The sequence below is a fragment of the Amblyraja radiata genome, chromosome 23 (genome assembly GCF_010909765.2).
Source record: "Amblyraja radiata isolate CabotCenter1 chromosome 23, sAmbRad1.1.pri, whole genome shotgun sequence".
NCBI lineage: Eukaryota > Metazoa > Chordata > Chondrichthyes > Rajiformes > Rajidae > Amblyraja > Amblyraja radiata.
Window position 1 is genome coordinate 15,166,594 of NC_045978.1, and position 25,871 is coordinate 15,192,464.

The 25,871-nt window shown below is 45.1% G+C and overlaps 1 protein-coding gene across 1 annotated transcript in view; it reads right to left on the reverse strand.

Moving 5' to 3' along the window:
- The window catches only part of LOC116986243 (protein diaphanous homolog 1-like), a 106,160-nt gene extending 82,383 nt beyond the window's left edge, over positions 1-23,777 (reverse strand). Inside the window, exons 1-5 of the mRNA XM_033041580.1 lie at positions 23,564-23,777; positions 6,759-6,884; positions 4,039-4,113; positions 2,973-3,146; positions 1,462-1,619 (exon numbers count right to left, since the gene is read on the reverse strand). Of these exons, the coding sequence (XP_032897471.1) occupies positions 1,462-1,619; positions 2,973-3,146; positions 4,039-4,113; positions 6,759-6,884; positions 23,564-23,602 (572 nt within the window). The 5' untranslated portion in view covers positions 23,603-23,777. The remainder of the gene's footprint in view (positions 1-1,461; positions 1,620-2,972; positions 3,147-4,038; positions 4,114-6,758; positions 6,885-23,563) is intronic.
- Between the last annotated feature and the right edge of the window lie 2,094 nt (positions 23,778-25,871).

The following is a 25,871-nucleotide window of genomic DNA, read 5'->3' on the forward strand; positions in this document are numbered from 1 at the left end:
TGATAGATGGATATATTGAGGTGGGAGGATGGTATTTGGCAGGTGAGTTGAGATAGTGACAAAGGCTGGAGGTGAAAAGGAGACAAATGAATGAAGGAAGTCAGATAAGGAAGGAAGATGGGCCTGTCCCACTAAGGTGATTTTTGCGGCGACTTCCGGTGACGGTCATAGTCATAGCAGGTCGCCGAAAAAACGGCGACTAGACCCCGCCCTACGACAATGTCTACGACAATGTCTACAACAACATACCACCTAGTTGACGTCAAGCTACGGCAAGCTATCGACAACCGGTGACCCATTAGGACGTCCACCTATGACCACATCCACGACAACCCATGTCCACCCGCGACAAGCTACGACAAGGTAAGACAATTCAGTCGCCAGTACCTGTCGCCGGTTGACGTCGGTTGACATAGGTAGTCGCCAATGGAATTCACCGAAGTCAGCACTGGCGGAAACCTACGTCATCCTGGCGGCAACCTACGTCAGCACCTACGTCATCGGCATCAAGCCAACTGTCGCCGACTGTCGTCGAAAGGATTTGAACATTTCAAAATCCAGTGGCAACCAGAAAAACGCTAAGATTCTTTGAGCGACTGAGGAGACCACTCACGATCATACAGGTAACACCACCATGTGGCGACAGTCTAGTCGCCTATAGTCACCTGAAAAGTCGCCCAAGTGGGACAGGCCCTTGAAATGTAAATCTGTACGAGGAATATGGGTGAAAATTGGACAGGGAAGAGGGGAGAGAAAGGGGCATAAAATGGAATATGGGATTCAAGAATGGGAGATGAACATACGGATGATCATGGGAGATGGTGGGAGAAATGTGTGCAGAATAGGAAAGAAAACAGCGCTAGTTATCCACTTGAAATTGGATAATTAAAATGTTCATACTGTTAGATTATAGGCTAACAAAGAGAAATAGGGGGTGCTGTATGCCACACTCCCACCTAGTTTTTTCCACTTTTTCTCCCGTACTCCATCAGGATCCAGGCCCGTTATGTCACCTATCCATTCCCTCCACAAACGCTGTCTGACCCGCTGAGTTCCTCAAGTGTTTTTTTTTTTCCACATAGGCTTCCAGCACCTGCAGTTACTCATGACTGTGTTTACTTTAGATGCTGGATAGTCTAGAACTAAAGCCATGGATCCAAGAATGATTGGCCATTTACGGCTGAGACGAGCAGAATTTTTTTCACTGAAAAGGTTGTGAATCTTTTGAATTGATTTTATCCTAGAGAGCTGTAGATACTCAGCTATTGTTTACATTGGAGGAATAGGGGAATGAAAATAAGAAGCAACAGATCCAAACATGTTTCTAGTATATGCTGTAATAAGTAAAATTATATGATGAATTGAAGCTTATTCAAAATGTTGAGGGCAATTTTTGGCTTTTCATAGATTGCCAAGCAATGAGAAAAGCAGCTGAAATGATTAAAAAAAAAACGTTTTTACCTGTTCCACCTTACTGAAGTAAGGTCTCCTTTCTGTAATTCTATATGTCCCTCTTTTATGACTCCAGTATTTATCTGTGCAGTATTATTGGCACTCTGATGTTTCTGCTGTTCCTCATTAATATTACTCCGAATGCTTTGGTTCACAAGCTGGAGGATCTGTAAGCGTTGTTGAAGAAATGTGAAATTAAGTCACTAAATTAACTGAAGTCCATGCATTGGTGGTAATAATCTGGTGTTTGCAAACTTGTCAGATGGCATTCAAAAGAATGAATGTTGGCTCGCGCAGCAGAAAACGAAGCAAATTAATAATGTGTTATCTTTATCTTAATAAATACAAAACTACAAACAGAACTATGTAGAAAGGAACTGCAGATGATGGTTTCTACTGAAGATAGACACAAAGTGCCGGAGTAACTCAGCAGGTCAGGCAGTATCTCTGGAGAAAAAGAATGGGTGACTTCTCAGGTCAGGATTCTGAAGAAGGGTTCTGAAGAAGGGTTCACACTCAACCTGAAGAAGGGTTCTGACCCAAAACGTTATCCATCTTTTTTCTCATGAGATGCTGCCTGATCCGTTGAGTTTCTCCAGCACCTTGTGTCTATCTTCGGTACAAAAATAATACATTGTTTGGCTCATCAGGAATTAGTGTAAAGCATTGTAGCCTGCTAGGATTTACCTAATTGGTAATGTGGAAGTTCAGAACTCCCAAGCATAAAGAAGTGCCATCATCGGCTCCATGATCCTGACCATGTTGTCCTCTGCCATTGGACTTCAACAAATTTCAACGGGGGAATACAAACCTCTGAAGATTTTTCAGCATTTAGGCTGGGAAACCTTCCACACAACCTGCACCTGGTTAGCAAATCTTGCAGTTGCTTTCAAACCCAAGGCACTGATCCAAGGAAGAGCTAGCTACAGTGGGAGGTGACCAGCTAGCCACCTACAAACCAGCCAGTGAGAAATCAACCCCAGTATTCACTGATGTTTGACGGCCAGCTTGTGCCAAATTATCAGCTCCCAATAACTAATGAAAATAGAGAAATGGCAACTGGATTCACCCTCTTTGCATTAGGGAGTTAAACACCCAGATTAATAAATGTATGGATGTGTGCCGGCGGCCAGGCTCATAAATGAAAATGATCACGTAGATACAAGGAACTACAGATGCTTATTTGCAAAAGAAATAACGCAAAGAGCTGGAGTAACTCAGCGGGTCAGGCAGCACTTCTGGAGAACATGGATAGGCAACAGTTCGGATCTGGACCCTTCTTCAGGTTATCCAGATGAAAATGATCACCAGGATAAACTGGCGCAGGGCAGCTGTACAAGAACGATCCTTTTAAGAGAATCAACAAAAATAATTGGCTTGTATTCCATTCATGCATTCCCTAAGTAACAAACGAGAAAAAATAAACTGTCCAAATTATCTTTCAACATCAATCCAACAAAGATGCGTTTTAAAATCGTAACTGATCTGCAGCTTGGGAACACTGAAGTATTTGACATTACCTTTACTCTATCTTCAGAAGATGTGGCTTCAAGTTCATAATCATGGTGGCCTAAAAATGAAATGCTGAACTTCTGCCCTTCAAGATGTTCACAGGATTGGATGGAATTAAATTTAAACTGTTTTTTAATAATTCCTTTTTCAATATTACACAACATCCTTGACTTGAAATCAATCTGTAAAATAAATGCACAGTTACGGAATGATAGATGATAATCAAATCCACGTCAAGATCAACGATGGTCAAGATCAGGAAGATGCTGAAAGGGGGAAGTATCCTGGGGTAGAATTTCGATTGTACCACATAAACTGATGTGTGCACATATTCATTGGCAAAGTGCAGAAGTACAATGCACCTTGCATCAAGTACAATAATAAAGCAGGGTTCTAGCCAAGGCTGACTGAAGTATTCTGTTAATAGCCAGGCCTCCCTGCCAGACAAGGCCAAGGGAGATACTGAAGAAGGTCTTTGGACAGAGGTATCTCCTTTCAAAACTCTTCCTGAACCAAATGCTCCCATCTTCTTATATCTGATTTGCAAAGCAATGGTCATCGAAATTTGCAAAGCAATGGTCACAGATTTGCCGCATTCCAAGGGAAGAATTCCAGCCTTACACATGTTTGGACTGCTCTACCTTTGGAGGTGGAGGTCATGGTTAGATACATTTGAACTTCAGGGTAGTTCATGACTTAAGCTGGAGGCTGCAGGTAGTGCAATCCTTGTCTTTGGTGGTGGAAGCTGTGGGTTTGGGACATGCCATTACCTACTCAGCACAGGCAAGTAGCTGAGCTGCATTTTATAGATAGTATATACTGCAGCCACATGTATACTGGTGCAGAGGGTGGAGAATGTTTAAGGTCATGGATGGGCTGCAATAAAGTGGGTTACCATGTCTTGTTCTTATATTTATGTTACTGAAAAATCACGGCAATAATATGGTTTAATACAAGTTATGCTATTTTAAGTTTATTGATGGGTTACAAATGTCTGCAAACAATTGTGCAGAGATCTTTCCCCTTTGTGCAAGACAACTTTAATTTAATGACAAAGCAAGTCATTTAACTTACCATCAATATTCTTTTCTGCCATCTGTATCGGTTATATTTGTGGACAACAAAGCTGTAGGGTGTACTTTCAAGCATCTTAAGAAAAAGAGACATCCAAATAAGTATGGTTAGGGATTGCACTCGAGAATCTAGATGCATTGGTTATAAATGGATTGTGAAAGTCTGAAATAGGACTTCATAATAATCCTTAAAGTAGGAGTTCAGATATAACTCGGACTCCTGCCACCTGCAGAAGTTTTCAGATGACTCTGCAATTGTGGGCTGCATCAGTGACTCCCTCCCCTCTACCCCTCCCCAATCTTTGCACATCCCAAATCCTTTCCGTCAGTTTAATTTCATGTTTCATGTATTTTGTGTTTTATGACTGTTGGCAGATCAATTTCTCTCCTGAGATAAATAGAGTGTTATCATATCTTGTACACATATGGGTATTTCCGTAAATACATCACTGAAGGTGAAACTGAAGGTCTCCAAACTTCCAGGTTATTTTCCTGTTTTTTTATGTAATATTTCCATTGTTTCATATCCTGTATTTTAAGTAGTATAGATCATGGTATATATATATATAGCCAAAATAATGAGATGAAGCAAAAATAAATAAATCTAAAAACATCAGATATATCTCTGTGTTTTCTTGCCTTTTTTTGTGACATTTTTCAAGCAGGATTTCTCAAATCCTTAGGCTAATTTATACCAGAAAGATTATATTAATTTTGCAAGTAAATAACTCTATATAAGCTAAATTCTGATATGGTTTCCTGATGTCCCAAGTTTTTGCAGCAGAACGCCCTTTTGTACTTAATATAATTAACATATGTTATGAATTCACAGGATATTGATTATGTAAAAGTAGCTTTGCTTAGTGAGCTTTGGCAAGCTATAATATTATAAATGTGCATTAATTTGTCTGGAAGATTACCTCATGTTGGCAGAGCTAAATATTCTTTATAGTATTGCACTGGGTTGTATTTGCCCTCATGTTGATTCCAAGGCCAGGAACTGCAGTTATGTTATAATGTTTGATGTAATGGAAGTTCCCTTAATCCCTGAGATCATTTAATGGATTAACCCAAGAAGTGCCTTCTCTACTTTGAATTGGAAATGTTGAACATTTACCCATTTCTGATGTCTTACATAAATAAAAACTTTAGGTTGCATCCTAAAATCTAGCATGGATTCAGAATCTCATTCACTTCATCCCCGCCTAAGATTGAATTGTACACCACTAAAAAAAAACCAACAGAATATTTTATCTTTCTGATAACATTGGTGATGAAGTTGTTTTATTTGGAATAACATTCTACCACCCAGAAAATGCTGACAACTTGGAATATTCGCTAACAACAATGGCCAAGTATTTGTTCTTGTAACTGTAAGAAAGGAGTTAGTGTGTAGGAAGGAACTGCAGATGCTGGTTTAAACCGAAGATAGACACAAAAAGCTGGAGTAACTCAACAGGACAGGCAGCATCTCTGGAGAGAAGGAATGGGTGATGTTTTGGGGTTGAGACCCTTCTTCAGAAAGGAGTTAGATTTCTTTTCCCCAGTATGAATACTATGAATTCATTGATGCCAAACAATCTCCTCAGTAAGCTTGCTGGCTCAACGTGGGGGGCAGCAGCCCCCACACTGCGCATTTCAGCACTAGCCCTTGCATTTTCTTCAGCCGAATATTGTGCCCCTGTTTGGTCCAGGTCATCCCACACACACCATGTGGACACCCAATTGAACTCAACAATGAGGATCATCACAGGAACAATCCGCTCAACACCACTCCCCTGGCTCCCTGTCCTATCCAACATAGCTCCTCCACACATCCGGCGAGTAGTCCTCACTCAAAGGATGCTCCAAAAGACCAAAAACGCCCCTCACCTGCCAATTCACATGGACATCTTCAACCCACCCACTGCTCGACTTCCATCTAGACGACCAATTTGGAAGAACCCACCACCAGCTGATTTCACCATCCAATCAGCTTGGAAAAAGGAATGGGAGTCCAAGGACGTCCCAAATAAACATCTGGTGTCAGACCCCACCCTACCGGTCCCTGGCACCAATCTCCCAAGGAAGCAGTGGATGACGCTGAATAGATTCAGGACTGGACATGGCCCCTGCTTGGCCAGCCTTCACAAATGGGGCAGCAGCCTAACCCCACGGTGTGCTTGTGGAGAGCAGCAAACAATGCAACACATCATTGAAGCATGCCCTCAACAAAGACTCAAAGGAGGACTTGTCACCCTTCATACAGCAGATCAAGAGGCAACTGCTTGGCTAAAGGACTTTGCATTCGCTAAATAAATAATTGTTGCCAATATTTCCACTGATATGCATATACAAATGTCACTTTAATGAATCCTTTCTAACATTAAATTTCATTTATATAGTATGACCTAATCTGACAAAATTGATTTAAAAAAGGCTAGAGGAACTCAGTGGGTCAGGCAGCATCTGTGGAGGGAAATGTACAAATGACATTTCAGGTCAGAACCCTTCTTCAAACTCTGATGTCTGTCCCAAATTGTGATCTGTCCATTTCCTCCACAGATTTTGACCGACCCACTGAATTTACTCCAGCACTTTTTGATTTTTTTGCAGAAGATTTCATTATCTGCAATTTCGTGTGGCATCAAAATTAATAACCTGTTTTATCCAAACAAAGCTTAATCTATTTTAAATCAATGCGATCTTAATGTGAAGAAAGGAGAAAAGAGATTATCGTACCTTATCTGGTTTGCTTGCCTCCTGCACTGTAGACTTGCCACTGTGTGCAATTTCCCAGGCCTGATCAACTGTGAGCTCTCGGTTTTTCACTGCATTGAGCAACTTGATCTGCTCATCGTTACTCAGCTGTTGTAAACAATAAGAATATTGGAAGATGTTAGCGGACTCGCCATAAAAAAAATGAGGCCAAGAAATTTAATTTCAGTTGGTGGCATTTAAAATGTTAATATTGTCATTTAACCACTTGGTAATTTTAGCATGTTATGCCCAGCATCTGAAATCCATTCCATTATCTTCAAATGAATCAACATAAGAGGGCAAATACAACCTATTGCAATACTATGAAGAATATTTAGCTCTGCCAACTCGAGGTAATCTTCCAGACAAATTAATGCACATTTCTAATATTATAACTAGCCAAAGCTCATAAGCAAAGATACTTTTACAAGTAATCAATATCCTGTGAATTCGTAAAATATAATAATTATATTAAGTACAATGATTCAAGGTTAAGCAATTCATTTTCTAAATAGAAACAGAGGGTACAGAAACAATGCTTGTTGAATTAAAGCAAAAATCTGCAGATGCTGGTAATCTGAAACCAAAACAGAAAATCCCAGATACTCTTAGCAAGGCAGGCAACATCTGCAGAGAGAGAAATGGCTTCAGGTCAATGACCCTTCATTTCTCATTGGAAAAAATGTCATGCTAATTGGTTAGTAATCACTTATTAGCACCGAGCTGAATTATTTTGGACATATACTCTTCTGGGCATACACTGTTCTGGGCAAACATTGCAGAGAAGCTTAGACAAAACAGTATCAGGAGAGAGCGATTTCAGTTTGTGGAAAAACCTGGGATTTCTCCTCTTGCAACAGAGATGGTAAAATGGGAAATCTAATCACGATTTTTTAAATTATGATTTTTATTGAACTGATTGGATGAAACTACCTCAATTGGTAGGAAACCCACAAGACTGCTGAGTGATCTGGAGGGCAGTTTCTGAAAGATTTATTTTGAACAGAATAAGATGCTCTGATCAAGATTTCACTGTCTGAGAACATTGTAACTAGTTCAAGGCTTTTTACATTGTGTTTCACTACATGACAATGATATCTGAACTCAAATATACTCAGGACATAAAGATTCAGATGTGTAAGAAGGAACAGCAGATGGTGGTTGAAGGGTCTCGACCTGACATGTCACCTATTCCTTTTCTCTAGATATGCAGCCTGACCCATTGAGTTACTCCAGCTATTTGTGTCTATCTTTAGGATTCAGGAATCCCTGCACACATTGCTCCCATGGCTCCCAAATTCCAGTTAGAATGCTGAGCTGAAATTCCCACATCACATTTTTTGAAACTGTTCTTAACCTAAATTGCATATGCAGGGATTTAACAAACTCACAATGCGTAGATCAATCTCTTCATGGGTTAGTGGAGAACGTTTCCGATAAAAGGTTATTAATCTGAACATTACCTTTATTTCTTTCTCCATAGGTGTTGCCTGATCAGTTGATATTTCCAACACTTTTTGTTTGTATCCTAGGTATGTATTGGTAACCAAAGTCAACAGGCTCAAAGATTTTGGCAAGATGTCACAATTGCTCTATACCCTGCATGCCTTCATCAGGAGTTAAAGAGTTCTTAACTGGGGCATAGTGTGAACCATATGGAAAATAAGTAGATTAACTGGTCAACAAAACCTTCTAGCATAATTCTAAGCATCTGATGGGGCAGTATAGAAATTCCCCAAAGTATTTAATTCTGTTTCCTTTATCCTGTATCCTCCTGGAAATTACAAGCCTCGTGAATGCCTGGAAATGACAAATCACATTCAATAATCTTGAGGCAAACAAGACGCACCAGCTGGGTTTTGCAGCAGCTTTTTGCATGTCCATAACCGCAACGACAATCTCGAAAAGCAAACAAAGGCTGACCAAGGCATTCTAAAAAGCCCAAGAGGGCCGAAACTACTGAATAGATCCAAAGAAAGCAGAGCACACGCTTGTAATTTAAAAATGCACAGGTTGTGCACTTCTTAAAGAGATTATGAATATTAAATGCTGCAAGATATGTTTATCCAGGGGAGCTTCGAGACAATACTTCTAAAACCGTATTACATTTCCCACATCTTCCAAAACAATTATAAGGTGGTGACGCAATGGCAGCCTCACCAACAGTCTGTCTGTCTTTTCATCCTTTTTAAATTATTTTGTAGTGTGTTTTAAAAGTTTGTGTTAATGTTTTCTGGTTTACGTGGGGGGGGGTGGGGGAAACTTTTTTTCAATCTCTTACCCTGCCGGGGATGCGATTGTTTTCTGGGTCGTATCTCCGGTCGCTCTGCGGTCTAACATCGTAGAGCTGGAGGCCTTGCTCGGGACTGACTTCGAGCACCACCGCGGGGCGTGAACTTAACATCGGAACCGATTCCTTGCCTGGGATCGATGCCTGCGGACTTTAACATCAAGGGCTCGCAGTCTCAGGAGAGGCCGAGTCGGGAGCTCCAACGACACAGAAGGTTCGTCAAGCCCCGACCCGGGGTCCGATCACTGGCGCAGGAAGCTGACATCCCTCCGATGCAGGAGCTTGATCGCCCTGACGAGGGGGCCTATGGTTACGGGAGTCAAGATCGTCCCATCAACGGAAGGGTCGAGGCCCCCGACCGTGGGAGAACAAAGAATGGAAGAGATTTAACTTTTTTTCGCCTTCCATCACAGTGAGGAATGTGGAGGAGTCACTGTGGTGGATGTTTATGTAAAAATATATTTTGTATGTCTTTATTAGTATGACTGTGTGGCAAAACAAATTCCTCGTATGTTGCAAAACATACTTGGCTAATAAAGTGTGTTTATGATTATGATTAACTCTGCTTTTCTTGTGCACATCGGATCCACGTATCATGAAATGGGGCTCTCTGTGCCAAAAATTTCCAGGTCATTAATTTGATGAGGCAGGATATACTGTTCCAATGAAGCTCAGAAGGGGAATTTTAATCTATGCAATAAAGAACAGATCTGAGACTCTTTTCTTACAAATCTTGATAGATTATTTTTTATTGCTCTAGTTTCATAATTATAGGAGTTGAGTATCTTAGTATCTCAGAACAATGACCCAAATCATTCTTGGCACAGTCTGCTTCAAAACATGCTCTTCACCACCACTATAATACACACACTGTTCTGTGGTTGCATCAGCCTTCTGTGTCTGCACAAAGATTTATTGACTTTGTATTGCCAAAACAAACTTTATACCGAATAAAAAATATATACAAAACAAAAACTGTGCAAAAACGTTTCAGACATGCTCAGCATCCACACCATAATCCATGTCCATATCCAGTATTGTTCACATGTATATTTAAACAAAACAAAACACTCTTGCACTCATGTGCCCCCCCCCCCCCCCGAGGTGATATCCATTCCCTTGTTTGAGGGGTGTCCCCACTAGGATCTGTCCTTCAATGTCCAGCAGCGGAAGAAACCTAGGCAGTGGTCCTCCCCCAAAGAGCCTTGGCATTGGCTGCAGCAAGCTTCAGCGAGTGAGTCCCTCAGCACATACTCCTGCAGTCTGGAATGAACCAGTCGCCAAGTTTCCCTGACGGACATCACACTGTTGGGAGGCTAACAAGTTTCCAGTAGATAAAAGAGATGACCTTCCAGCAGCATTTGATGTCAATCTCAAGATGTGTAAGATGTATATCGGAGATGTATTCCAGAGCTGCTCAGGATGAACCACGACGAGAACCCTGGCATGATTCTCCAGACCCTCTTCACAAATAGATCACATTCAGCGAAGAGGTGGGCAGCCATCTCCTATCTGTAGAAACTGTGCTGAGGGCAACGTGCATCAGTGGTAAGATTGCATTGGTACAAGAAGAATCTGACTGGGAGGGACCTTCTTACCACCAGCCAAGCGGGTTGGTGCTTGTTGGTGAGTTCTGGCAATGAGGCATTTTGCTAGACAAACTAGGCAGTCTGCTCAGAGAACCACAACACAAGATCCATTGAATCCTTGTCCTGCAGTGTCCACAAGATAGTTTGTGCTGACCACTGCCCGATGGAATTGTGGTTAAAGGGTGGTGGTCTGGAAGAACTTTTCCATAAAGGACAGGGGGTGCAGCACAATGGGGCGGTAGAACCTCGGCAAGTAATGACACGTGGTGCCCATGTGTTTTGGATCTATGCACAGCCTGTTGCAGCCACACAGGAAGATAGCCATCAAGATGAGGCAGATGTTGGACATGCTTTTTCTTCCGTTGTCTGCCAACTTGGGCATCGTGACCAGTTGGACCCACTCCATCTCTGACCCTAAGTAAAACTGGAAGCCCCTGGGTAATTGATTAGGCAGAGGAGCGGGGAACTGGCCACATCTGCACTAAGTACAGCCAGCCTTGAGAGCACCTCACACTTGATGACCACATTTTTCTGGGTTATCAAGAGGGAGTGCTGTTTCCACAGACCCAATTTCCACTTGACATTGACTATCCAACCCAGCCAATTTTTGTTGCATGCCTTGGCCCCTCAAAACCAGATCTCCAGCCCCTTCAGGTACTCAGACCAGAGGGTGAAAGGGACAGAAGATTGGTTGGGCCAGTGGCCGAAGAGCATAGTCTCGCTCTTCCTGCAGTTGGCTGGGTCACAATGCCAACTCAATGCAGTTGCTGATCAATCTGACCGTGGGTCTGAGCAAAAATCTGTGCATCTTCCAATGACCTCAAAGGCTTGCTGCTGGGCCTGTCAAAAGGTCTTTACAGCTGTTTCTATATATTCTTTAAGATTAGCAACATTGAAAATAGATCTGAACATTTAAAAAACATGTAATTATTTTTTTTAATGTTAATTTTATGCCGATTAATTCAAAAATTTAACATACAGCCAAGAAAACAAAATATTTAGCCAAATTATCTTTGTTGCTAAAGGTTGATAACCTTCTTCAAGTGAATGGGGTCACACTAGATATGCTGGCCTTAGCTGGCATGAGGCTAGAGCTACATACAAAATGCACCTGGCCATCTCAATAAGGACAATCTGGAACCACTCCTGGCCTCAGTGGCAGCATCTAACCTTCCGTGCTGCAGTGATCGAGTGCTCAGATCATGAGTGTGCTGAACAGTGAGCATCATCTAGCTCCGTTGACAAAGGACAAGCACGATTCAAGCCACCAATAACCATCCCAAAATCAGATTCCTCTCATATGAATGAGCCTCATTTGAAAATAAGATACGAGTCTTACCAAGCATAAAATCATTCCATGCAAAATTATAAGCAATTTACAACATGCAACAGTTATGCTAAGACATCATCAACCACACTAGGGAGATATTTTGAGATGGTTTGGAGTTTATGTTCTTATAGACAACTATGATATTTTATACAGTTATTTGAATAAATGACATCTAGATGTCTATAAAACATCAATTTCTAATTGTAATTTAGATTTCATCCAAGAAAACTGATCTAAAAAACAGGACACTCAAGAGACCTTCCTGTTGTGGGGCACACACTTGTTTGCTCATCGAGGTATCTATGGAATCCATTCGTAGAGGTAAGTACTGGAGGCACCGAGAATTAAGTATGAGTTAGCATTGGTGATCAAAGATCAATTTCTTTCCCCAGTGAAATTTTCATTTTAGTTTAAGATGCCAGTTCAATATCATATATCATATCTATTAATATATAAAACTCTCGCCCAAAATTCCGAAACGGAACTCCGTCCGGCTGTCACATTTCTTCCATTGATTCCCTGCAACTCCGAAACTGGACGCAGAATCGCCGACATCTTTTCCATTTCGGTAGAGATTTCACTTTTCTTTCAAAGTATCCGCTCCTCATTACATTCCGTCGTGTTTAAGTACACGTTTTTAATCAAATCCTTCCCCCCCCCCCCCCCAATATTTCAAAACTAAACTGGCTTCACACCCACAGAACCTTCACCAGCCCCAGCCCCTGCTGAACGTTCCATCGTGTGATGTCACAATGCCCAATCTTCACATATGTCCAATCGGAATGGATCCATTTACATATGCCTATGCAGGAGCCCAAGCCAATGGTGAACGTTCCATCGTGTGATGTCACAATGCCCAATGTTCAAAGACATCGTTGCCATAGAGAGGGAGTACAGAGAAGGTTCACCAGGCTGATTCCTGTTATGTCAGAACTTTCATATGAAGAAAGACTGGATAGACTCACCTTGTAATCGCTAGATTTTAGAAGATTGAGGGGGTATCTTATAGAGACGTTTAAAATTCTTAAGGGGTTGGACAGGCTAGATGCAGGAAGATTGTTCCGGATGTTGGGGAAGACCAGAACAAGGGGTCAAAGTTTAAGGATAAGGGGGAACGCTGAATCGCCGACATCTTTTCCATTTTGGTAGAGATTTCTCTTTTCTTTCTAAGTATCCGTTCCTCATTACATTTCGACGTGTTTAAGTGTACGTTTTTAATCAAATCCTAACCCCCCCCCCCCCAATATTTCAAAACTAAACTGGCTTCACACCCACAGAACCTTCACCAGCACCAGCCCCTGCTGAGCGTTCCATCGTGTGATGTCACAATGCCCAATCTTCACATATGTCCAATCGGAATGGATTCATTTACATATGCCTATGCAGGAGCCCCAGCCAATGGTGAACGTTCAATCGTGTGATGTCACAATGCCCAGTGCTCATAGACATCGTTGCCATAGTGACAGTACAGAGAGTCAGATGTGGGCCGAGGAGCCTTCAAGACAACATGAGATGTTCCCATATTGTGTGAAAATATTTACGTCATTCACCCCTGAACCTCGATAAGAACACCACCTGCACATCTTAATTAAATTAGAGAAAAACGGAAAAGAGGTCGGGCATTTACACTTTTAAGGCTCTGTGTGTGTCGAAGCTTCGTGTGTGTGATGCCGCACCGCTAACCCCCCCACCACCCCCCCCCACGCGTTGCCGAGACGGACCCGACTTCGACGACTTCAAGATACGATATTTTAAGACGGCAGGGACCCGACTTCGACGACCAAATCTCCCCTGGGGGCTACAGGTAGGGAACGGTCTTTATGCACTTTTCCAACTCTGTGTGTGGGGGTGGTTAGTGTGTGTGAGGCGCCCGCCCCCCACCCCCCCCCCCAGTGGGGGCTACGGGTAGGGAACGGCTGCGTTGGGGGATCAGACCCAACGGGTTTGCCATTGGTCGTCGTGTTTAAGTGCACGTTTTTAATCAAATCCTAACCCACCCCCCCCCCCCCAATATTTCACAACTAAACTGGCTTCTCACCCATAGAAGCAGCACCAGCCCCAGCCCCTGGTGAACGTTCCATCGTGTGATGTCACAATGCCCAATGTTCAAATACATCGTTGCCATAGAGGGAGTACAGAGAAGGTTCACCAGACTGATTCCTGGGATGTCAGGACTTTCATATGACGAAAGACTGGATAGACTCGGCTTGTACATGCTAGAATTTAAAAGATTGAGGGGGTATCTTATAGAAACTTACAAAATTCTTAAGGGGTTGGACAGGCTAGATGCAGGAAGATTGTTCCAGATGTTGGGGAAGTCCAGAACAAGGGGTCACAGTTTAAGGATAAGGGGTAAATCTTTTAGGACCGAGATGAGAAAAACATTTTTAACACAGAGAGTGGTGAATCTCTGGAATTCACTGGCACAGAAGGTAGTTGAGGCCTGTTCATTGGCTGTATTTAAGAGGGAGTTAGATGTGGTCCTTGTGGCTAAAGGGATCAGGGGGTATGGAGAGAAGGCAGGTACAGGATACTGAGTTGGATGATCAGCCACGATCATATTGAATGGTGGTGCAGGCTCGAAGGGCCGAATGGCCTACTCCTGCACTTAATTTCAATGGTTCTATGTTTCCCTCTCCGAAACCCCTCTCCCACCCATCCCTCTCTCCCCCACCCCCCTTCCCTCTCTACGCCACCCCCTTCCTCCTACCCCTCTGTCCCTCTTCCATCACTCCCCCTACCCCTCTCCACCTCCCTCTCCACTCTTTCCCCTCTCTCCCCCCCCCCTCTCCCCCTCCCTCCCTCCTTCCCTACCTCCCCATCCTCCCCCTCCACCACATCTATCTCCCCATCCCCCTCTCTCACCCCCTACCCCGCTCTCCTTTCCCTCCCAAATCTGTCCCATTTCCTCCACCTCCTCTCCCCTCCCTCCCCTCTTCACATCCCCCCTCCCTCCCCCCACCTGTGTGTTTGGGGGTTGGTTAATATGAGTTTGATGCCGCAGCCCCCCCTCCCCCCCCCCCCCCTGCAAAACGCCGTTGGGGAAACAGACCCAACGGGTCTGCACTTGGTCTAGTAATATATAAAACTCTCGCCCAAAATTCCGAAACGGAACTCCGTCCGGCTGTCACATTTCTTCCATTGATTCCCTGCAACTCCGAAACTGGACGCAGAATCGCCGACATCTTTTCCATTTCGGTAGAGATTTCACTTTTCTTTCTAAGTATCCGCTCCTCATTACATTCCGTCGTGTTTAAGTACACGTTTTTAATCAAATCCTTCCCCCCCCCCCCCAATATTTCAAAACTAAACTGGCTTCGCACCCACAGAACCTTCACCAGCCCCAGCCCCTGCTGAACGTTCCATCGTGTGATGTCACAATGCCCAATCTTCACATATGTCCAATCGGAATGGATCCATTTACATATGCCTATGCAGGAGCCCAAGCCAATGGTGAACGTTCCATCGTGTGATGTCACAATGCCCAGTGCTCAAAGACATCGTTGCCATAGAGAGGGAGTACAGAGAAGGTTCACCAGGCTGATTCCTGTTATGTCAGAACTTTCATATGAAGAAAGACTGGATAGACTCGCCTTGTAATCGCTAGATTTTAGAAGATTGAGGGGGTATCTTATAGAGACGTTTAAAATTCTTAAGGGGTTGGACAGGCTAGATGCAGGAAGATTGTTCCGGATGTTGGGGAAGACCAGAACAAGGGGTCAAAGTTTAAGGATAAGGGGGAACGCTGAATCGCCGACATCTTTTCCATTTTGGTAGAGATTTCTCTTTTCTTTCTAAGTATCCGTTCCTCATTACATTTCGCCGTGTTTAAGTGTACGTTTTTAATCAAATCCTAACCCCCCCCCCCCCCCAATATTTCAAAACTAAACTGGCTTCACACCCACAGAACCTTCACCAGCCCCAGCCCCTGCTGAGCGTTCCATCGTGTGATGTCACAATGCCCAATCTTCACATATGTCCAATCGGAATGGATTCATTTACATATGCCTATGCAGGAGCCCAAGCCAATGGTGAACGTTCCATCGTGTGATGTCACAATGCCCAGTGCTCATAGACATCGTTGCCATAGTGACAGTACAGAGAGTCAGATGTGGGCCGAGGAGCCTTCAAGACAACATGAGATGTTCCCATATTGTGTGAAAATATTTACGTCATTCACCCCTGAACCTCGATAAGAACACCACCTGCACATCTTAATTAAATTAGAGAAAAACGGAAAAGAGGTCGGGCATTTACACTTTTAAGGCTCTGTGTGTGTCGAAGCTTCGTGTGTGTGATGCCGCACCGCTAACCCCCCCACCACCCCCCCCCACGCGTTGCCGAGACGGACCCGACTTCGACGACTTCAAGATACGATATTTTAAGACGGCAGGGACCCGACTTCGACGACCAAATCTCCCCTGGGGGCTACAGGTAGGGAACGGTCTTTATGCACTTTTCCAACTCTGTGTGTGGGGGTGGTTAGTGTGTGTGAGGCGCCCGCCCCCCACCCCCCCCCCCCAGTGGGGGCTACGGGTAGGGAACGGCTGCGTTGGGGGATCAGACCCAACGGGTTTGCCATTGGTCGTCGTGTTTAAGTGCACGTTTTTAATCAAATCCTAACCCACCCCCCCCCCCCCAATATTTCACAACTAAACTGGCTTCTCACCCATAGAAGCAGCACCAGCCCCAGCCCCTGGTGAACGTTCCATCGTGTGATGTCACAATGCCCAATGTTCAAATACATCGTTGACATAGAGGGAGTACAGAGAAGGTTCACCAGACTGATTCCTGGGATGTCAGGACTTTCATATGACGAAAGACTGGATAGACTCGGCTTGTACATGCTAGAATTTAAAAGATTGAGGGGGTATCTTATAGAAACTTACAAAATTCTTAAGGGGTTGGACAGGCTAGATGCAGGAAGATTGTTCCAGATGTTGGGGAAGTCCAGAACAAGGAGTCACAGTTTAAGGATAAGGGGTAAATCTTTTAGGACCGAGATGAGAAAAACATTTTTAACACAGAGAGTGGTGAATCTCTGGAATTCACTGGCACAGAAGGTAGTTGAGGCCTGTTCATTGGCTGTATTTAAGAGGGAGTTAGATGTGGTCCTTGTGGCTAAAGGGATCAGGGGGTATGGAGAGAAGGCAGGTACAGGATACTGAGTTGGATGATCAGCCACGATCATATTGAATGGTGGTGCAGGCTCGAAGGGCCGAATGGCCTACTCCTGCACTTAATTTCAATGGTTCTATGTTTCCCTCTCCGAAACCCCTCTCCCACCCATCCCTCTCTCCCCCACCCCCCTTCCCTCTCTACGCCACCCCCTTCCTCCTACCCCTCTGTCCCTCTTCCATCACTCCCCCTACCCCTCTCCACCTCCCTCTCCACTCTTTCCCCTCTCTCCCCCACCCCTCTCCCCCTCCCTCCCTCCTTCCCTACCTCCCCATCCTCCCCCTCCACCACATCTATCTCCCCATCCCCCTCTCTCACCCCCTACCCCGCTCTCCTTTCCCTCCCAAATCTGTCCCATTTCCTCCACCTCCTCTCCCCTCCCTCCCCTCTTCACATCCCCCCTCCCTCCCCCCACCTGTGTGTTTGGGGGTTGGTTAATATGAGTTTGATGCCGCAGCCCCCCCTCCCCCCCCCTGCAAAACGCCGTTGGGGAGACAGACCCAACGGGTCTGCACTTGGTCTAGTAACATTTAAAATCCCAAACGGTCCCTTGCTTTGTTAAATTAGGACCATAGACAAAATAAGTTGGCTTTGTCTTCTCTGAACTTCACAGCTGCTGTGCCCTTGATTCTTGATTTGCACAATTCCATAAATGGATGACTCCTTGGCATCAAAGGCTACTTTAATAACCAGATCACTAGCTTCACTGCTTCATCCTTGGCTAAATCTCACATTCACAGAATCGGACTTGAAACTTGCACAAAAAAACCCTCCATCAATTCTGCATAGGACTGCATCACTTACTCTCATAACATTGCATAAAATCAGGATTACTGCACAACAGTGTACGATTGCCAGAATCCCAACTTTCCACACAAATGATTGCTACTAACAGAACTATCAGTCTGAAGAAGGGTCTTGACCCGAATCGTCACCCATTCCTTCTATCCAGAGATGCTGCCTGTCCCGTTGAGTTACTCCAGCATTTTGTGTCTAGCTACTAACAGAACACTGCCTTCCAATGATGGACTTCAAACACAATCTTTGTCAGAACAGCACATCCACTCATTCACATGAGTGGTATGAGGGAAAGCACAAGGAGATTTAGATCTTAGAATTAATTGCTTTATTCAACTTAAAGAATTATGTTCAAATATGTGCTTAATTTTTAATTTGCTTTCCCTAACATTCAATCTTTGACAGCTGGTGAGGCTGGGTGTGTGGTTTAATTGGCCGTGAAAATGATACTGTGCACAGGCTGGCTACTTAAAATTAAAAGTAGTATTGCCAATCATAAGGAATGCTTATTGATTCAAGGTCAGTGTGCCTCTGAGAATTCAAGGACCCAATTCAGATAGCATTGGGTTTGGTGGGAGGCAATGTGTGTGTGTCGTGTAGGTTATCATGTTCAAAAGGGATGAGTAGAATTAGGCCATTCTGCCTATCAAGTCTATTCCGCCATTCAATCATGGCTGATCTATCTCTCCCTCCTAACCCCATTCTCCTGCCTTCTCCCTATAACCTCTACACCTGTATTAATCAAGAATCTATCTATCCTTCCCTTAAAAAGTATCCACTGACGGCCTCCACAGCCTTCTGTGGCAAAGAATTCTACAGATTCACCTCCCTTTACAGGTTTACAGAAGGTTTGGCAATAGAAAGTTATGGCTCAGTAGAAGGCCTTTCAGTCCAATCTGTCCACACAAGCCAAAGTAGTTACTTATTCTAACTCTACTTCCCTGCTCCCAGTCTGAACCCTGTTGGTAATGGATATCAAATGTTCAATTAGGTCATTTTCAATTGTGTTGAGCGATTCCAGCCCTATCATCCTTTCAAGTCAGGTTCCAGATTCCACCCCTTCAGTGCTGGAAAAATGTATATATTATAGTACTCTTCACCACTGTCACTCTGCTGAGGAAATTGTTAATTCCTACAGGAGACAGCTTAGTCCATCAACAGCTTAACAAAGATTTTGACATGCATATAAATAAAGTCCCATGTGGAATTCTAGCCCAGGTTCTTAACTGAGACTCTTGGGGGAAACGCTTGTGTGATTCACGCAAGACTAAGTTGCTTATTGAAATCTCTATGTACTTGAGTGTTATGTTCTTCTCATGTGCCATCTACTTTCTTCTTTGGAATTGCCACAGAAAGCAGAGGAGACCAAGTCAATGGATATTTTTAAGGTGGAAATTGATAGGTTTTTGATTAGTATGGGTGTCAGGATTTATGGGGAGAAGGCAGGAGACTGGGCTCCAGATGGAAAGATAGGTCATGATTGAATGGCAGAGTAGACTTGATGGGCAGAATGGTCTCATTCTGCTCCTATAACTTTTGAACCTCTGATTTCTCTGGTATTTTAGGAAGACCTTGGCAAGACCATAGAGAAAATTAATCAGACAATACTAGTGGAGTGCAAACTTGGGTTTATTCTCCTTAATGCAGAGCATAGGGAGATTAGAGATACAACAGCAAAGCATTTTGATAAAGTTAATAGGAAGAAAATGTTCCCATCCTCGGGAGGCTTAACACCAGTTACAAATTTAAGATAATTGGCAAAAGAAGTATTTCTCTTTCGAAGATTGCTAGATGTCATGATCTAGAATTTATTTCATGAAAGGGTGATTGATGCAAGATATTTACATTCTCATGGATGCACACTTGAACAGGAAACACACACAAAACATTAAGGAAAGACCACAAATGATTTGCATGAGAACACACCCAATTTCTTACAGCAGTTACTAGACAGGGGAATTACCAACCCAATCATTCACCTTGTGCCATCTTTACAGGAAGCTCCAAGTATCAGATTTCTGGCACAGATACGGAGAGTATTGTGCCTTAGTTATCAAGAATTTTTGCGTGAATCACACAAGTGTCTCCCCAAGTGCGGGACTTTATTTGCATGCACATCAAAATCGTGATCGAACCTTCATAAACTGGTGATGGCCTGAGCTATAAATAAAGAGGGACTTTACAAACACACAGTGAGCAGTTCAATTTCCTTGGCACACTGCAGAGTGCAGCCCAAAGTCCAATCCTGCACAAGAATCAGGGAATGCATTAACAAACAATGTCAACAGCCTCAAAAGAACCACAAGAAGTAACAACATCCTTGCCTTTTGTTTGGCCTGTTCAAACTTTATTTGATTAGGCCACAGAAAGAACACTGATGTTTATAGATTAACTGGACAATTAACTTGTTTTGGTCACAAATTAGTAATAATATTATTTTGCAGCACTATATTCCTTTTTTTTTTGCCACAGCGCTTCGATGTAAAGATTATTTCAAGCATTCCTTGAAACTCCTGGTGGACTTGCTTCTGCGCCAGTTCTCCAGGTTCTGCAGGAGCTGTACAGATCCCACAATAGCCTCATCAATCTACCAGATGTGGGGGCAGGAAGATGAGGTGGTTGTGCAATGGCGCCTGCTATTTTCGCTGGGCTGCAGTAAGCTTAAAAAAAAGCCATAAGGCGCTCACTCTGTATCAGGGAACTGTGAATAATCTACAGATCCCACAGGTGGGAGTGGTTGGGATGTTAGACTCTGTCTATACTATATTTGTAGGATCCTTGAGACCTCTTACACTGAATTTTGTTTTGCAGCAGCAGCATTTCTATTGACAACAAACTCAATTACCAACCTGGTCTTTCCCTTCCTTTTTATTGGCGCACCAAATGTCAACCTGGATAATTGTAGTAAAAAAAAAATCCAAGACTTTATTTTTAAAAAGAACCCAAAAGACCAGATAACTGTGCAATCAATCTGAAAAAGCATTTTAAAATGTATTAATATGGCAGTTACACAATTCCTAAAGAGAGCTTGAATCTCAAGAAGTTTCAAAGTCTATTTTCTTGCTAAGTTTGATGGAACTATAACTTATTATGCTTTATTTAATTTCCTGTATTTGGATGCGAAATATTGCTTCTGCATTTAGCACTGCAAATCAAGAACTTGGCCCTTCCTAGCCCAGTATCCATTCATCTAATGGGATAGGATGCAAATACCAGTACAGAGCAGAATTTATATCTCCACAAAATACAATGCTTATTGGTACCCAATTTTCAAACCTAAAATGGATGGAAATTAAAATAAATTCAAATCTAATCATACTCGCAGCTCAGGTCGCACTGATCTCAGAAGGGGGGGGGAGAAGGGGGGGGGGGGAGAAGAAGGGGGGGGAAGAAGAGGGGGGGGGAAGAAGAGGGGGGAGGAGAAGGGGGGGGAGAGGAAGAAGGGGGGGGAGAGGAAGAAGGGGGGAGGGGAAGAGGGGGAGAGAAAGAGAGGGGGAGAGGAAGAAGGGGGGAGAGGAAGAGGGGGCGGAGAGGAAGAGGGGCGGAGAGGAAGAAGGGGGGGAGAGGAAGAAGGGGGGGGAGAGGAAGAAGGGGGGGGGAGAGGAAGAAGGGGGGGAGAGGAAGAAGGGGGGGGAGAGGAAGAAGGGGGGGGAGAGGAAGAAGGGGGGGAGAGGAAGAAGGGGGAGAGGAAGAAGGGGGGGGAGAGGAAGAAGGGGGGGGAGAGGCAGAAGGGGGGGAGAGGAAGAAGGGGGGGGAGGGAGGAAGAAGGGGGGGGAGAGAGGAAGAAGGGGGGGGAGAGAGAGGAAGAAGGGGGGGGGAGAGGAAGAAGGGGGGGAGAGGAAGAAGGGGGGGAGAGGAAGAAGGGGGGGAGAGGAAGAGGGGGGGAGAGGTAGAAGGGGGGGGGAGAGGAAGAAGGGGGGAGGAGAGGAAGAAGGGGGGGAGAGAGGAAGAGGGGGGGGAGAGGAAGAGGGAGGGAGGAGAGGAAGGGGGGGGGAGGAAGAGGGGGGGGGGAGGAGAGGAAGAGGGGGGGGGGAGAGGAAGAAGGGGGGGGAGAGGGGAAGAAGGGGGCGAGAGGGGAAGAAGGGGGGGAGAGGGGAAGAAGGGGGGGAGAGGGGAAGAAGGGGGGGAGAGAGGAAGAAGGGGGGGAGAGAGGAAGAAGGGGGGGAGAGAGGAAGAAGGGGGGGAGAGAGGAAGAAGGGGGGGGGAGAGAGGAAGAAGGGGGGGGAGAGGAAGAAGGGGGGGAGAGAGGAAGAAGGGGGGGGAGAGAGGAAGAAGGGGGGGGGGGAGAGAGGAAGAAGGGGGGGGGAGAGGAAGAAGGGGGGGGGAGAGGAAGAAGGGGGGGGAGAGAGGAAGAAGGGGGGGGGATGAGAGGAAGAAGGGCGGGGGGAGAGAGGAAGAAGGGGGGGAGGGAGAGAGGAAGAGGGGGAGAGAGAAGGGGGAGGAGAGGAAGAAGGGGGGAGGAGAGGAAGAAGGGGGGAGAGGAAGAAGGGGGGGAGAGGAAGAAGGGGGGGGAGAGGAAGAAGGGGGGGGAGAGGAAGAAGGGGGGGGGAGAGAGGAAGAAGGGGGGGAGAGAGGGGGAGAGAGGGAGGTGAGAGGGGGGAGTGAGGGGGGTGAGAGGGGGGAGAGAGGGGGAGGGGGGGGAGGGGGGGGAGGGGGGGAGGGGGGGAGGGGGGGAGGGGGGGGAGGGGGGGGAGGGGGGGGGGGAGGGGGGGGAGGGGGGGGAGAGGGGGGAGAGGGGGAGAGGGGGGAGAGGGGGGAGGGGGGGAGAGACACTTTTCAGAAGCCAGACAACTTTAATAAGCCAGAGATACACAGCTGTAAAGTCCGGCGGGCATTTAACATTACTGGTCGGTTCTCATTGGTTCTGAAAACTCGTGCTTACGATTAGATAAATAGATAGATTTCCAATAAACGGATGTTAGAGGTTTAGAAGGAATGTTCACACTTCAGATGGGAAGTTGCAAGTTTTTTATTAACTTGCAAAGACCTAAACCACAAATCTTAAACTATGAGTGACATGGTTAAAAGAACAGAGCAAAAATGCAGAACAAGTTATTTATGGAAGGAAAATGGAAATGCCTCAGGCAAAAATATAAAACACCTTATGATCTGTAAACATGCATGTTGGGAGGTATGGATTGTCCCAAACCCAGAAGATCGCAATGGGTTGGTGGAACTGCGTGTGAATGGCAAGAACGGAGCAGGAATTGGAATAGTGAACAAAATCTTAAACAAAACAAGGGCCGTTCCTGAAACCTTTTCTTTCTTTCCACAAATGCTGCCTGATTGATGTGTGTTCCCAGTTCTCCGCTTTTGTTTCAGACAGCACTTTCCGTATGCGAGGTCGGTCTAACAAAAAGTAATGAAATCTATCAAGTGCTAAATCAAACACCGAGCCAACACCATAGTCTTTTTTTTCCCGTCTTTCCAGTTTGCCAGGTATTTTTCCTTGCAGTTGGATGTTGGTAGTTCAAATGCCAAAGGTACGGCGATTAGAGTGGTGGAACTACACATTACCAAAGCGCAACAGGTAAGAAAGATACGCAAGTCTCCGCCCGGTCGGCCGACCGACCCGTTCCCACCGCACGCCTGTGGGACTCACCTGCGACGTGGAGCAGCCACCGGCGCCCGTCGGCTCCATACTCGCTGCGCTCTCCTGAATGTCCTGGCCAAACGTCAATGTCCCCGACTTCCCGCATGTAGGAGCCACGCCTGCTTCTCGGCACTCAGCCTGGTGTCACCGCTCATTGTATTTCGTCGTTGCGTCCTGGTTACACTCGGGTTCAACCTTACCTTGCGGGTGATGGACTTCCGCAATCCAAGACTCCAGGAGAGAACTTGCAATTGACACCACCAGCGATTGCTCCACCCTCTGTTTCTGTATCAAATTTGGGCAAGTTTCTATTAAACCAGAAGGAGTTAGTGCCAGGGGGATTTCCAACACTAAACAGGCCCTTCAGCCCATTCAACACCCAAACCATTAAAGGGGCAGTCTCACTGCGGCGACCTAATTGGCGAGTTTAGCAGAGTGAAAAAGTGTCATGTTGAAGACCTCCTTCGACTATGTTGAAGACCTCCTTCGAAAATGTTGAAGACCTCCTTCGACCTCCTTCGAAAATGTTGAAGACTAGCTTTGACTAGCTTTGGGAAAATTGGACACGGAATAGTGGAGAGTGAAGACGATCTCCTTCGACCTCCCTTCGACTATGTTGCAGACTATCTATGACTACTTTTGATTACTTTCGACTACCCTCGATTACCTACGAATAACACACCGACCTACTATGACCTACTTCGACTAAATCTACGAGTAAATATCGATTGTTTTCCATGGCGACCTTTTTTTACTCGCGGTCATTAAGGGGCTGTCCCACTGCGGCGACCTAATTGGCGAGTTTAGAAAGTTTACCCTCGCAGCATGGTTGACACGAGGTCCTATGAGGTCTTTGTAACTTTCCTTCATGCTCAAGAGTAGTCCCCGCGTACTCGAGGCCTCAGCTATTGTCGCGGCGTATTTTTATACATGCTAACAAAGGGGCTGTCCCACTTGGGTGACCTAATTGGCGAGTTTAGAAGATGTTGAAAAATACACCGTGACCCAGCTGAGGCCTCGAGTTTGCGGGGACTACTCTTGAGCATGAAGGAAAGCTACAAAGACCCCCCACAACCTTGTGTCGACCATGCTGCGAGTATGAGTTGAGGGCAAACTCGCCAGAACTCGCGGATTAGGTTGCCGCAGTGGGACAACCCCTTAACTCTCCTTCATGCTCGAGAGGAGTTCCCGCATACTCGCGGCCTCAGTTTGGTCGAGGAAAAATTTTCAACAAGCTGAAAATTTTTCTGCGAGTAAAAATTGGTCGGCATGGAGAAAATCGATTATTTTGAACTCGTAGTGCAGTGGCAGTGGGGTCGCCAAGTAGATATAGGTAGTCGAGGTAGCCGTAGGTAATCTCCTTTGCTGACCGGGCATTTTAATTGGCTCATTGGGGGAAAAAAAACTTAAGCACGAGTTTTCAGAACCAAGGAAAACAGACTGGTAATGTTAAATGCCCGCTAAACTTCACAGCTGTGTATTTCTGGATTATTAAAAGTTATCTGACTTCTAAAAAGTGTCTCCACCCCTTCTCTCCCACCCTCTTCACCCCCCCCACCCCCACCCCCCACCTCTTCCCCCCCCCCCCCCCCACTCTTTTAAAGGGCTTACCGTACACTGTGTCAGCCGTCTTAACCTTCCTGTTCATCACGGGTATCACCTTGGCTTTGCACTGTGTGAATTTCAGACAGCTCTCCCCCGCTTTCCCTGGCCCCGCCTTTGCGATGTGTGTGTGTGTGTGTGTGTGTGTGTGTGTGTGTGCTGACAGTCGATCCAGCTCGCGGTTTCATCGCTGATGGTCAATCCAGCTCGCGGTTTTTCAGGTGAGTGCCCCTGAGCTTGAAGGTCGCAGACAGTTGCTGAAAAGTCGCATGTGGGACAGTCTCTTTAACCCGCGTTAAATCCATATTATTCGAGGTCTCCGCGATTAAAGTCATTGGCTCGCTTGTTTGATGTCATGAGAATAACCGTTTCTTCAGAAGAGCATTTAAATTAAAAAACGTGAAAATATTCCATCTCAGGTCCCCGCTTAAACTTTCTACCTCTCTTTAAGTCTCTTGTTTAAGCCTTAAGGGCCTGTCTCACTGCGCGAGGCAATTCAAGAGTTCTCCCGAGTTTTCCCCTGATTCTAACTCGGAGAATGTCCGTAGGAATTCGTGGATGTCTCGTAGCAGCTCGTACGAGTAACGGTAGGTACTCGGGAAATCCGGTAAACTCATGATATTTTTTCAACACTGTGAAAAATGTCCACAAGTAAAAAAGTACTCGTGATGAAAAAAATTGTTACTTTTTACTCATACGAGCCGCTACGAGACAT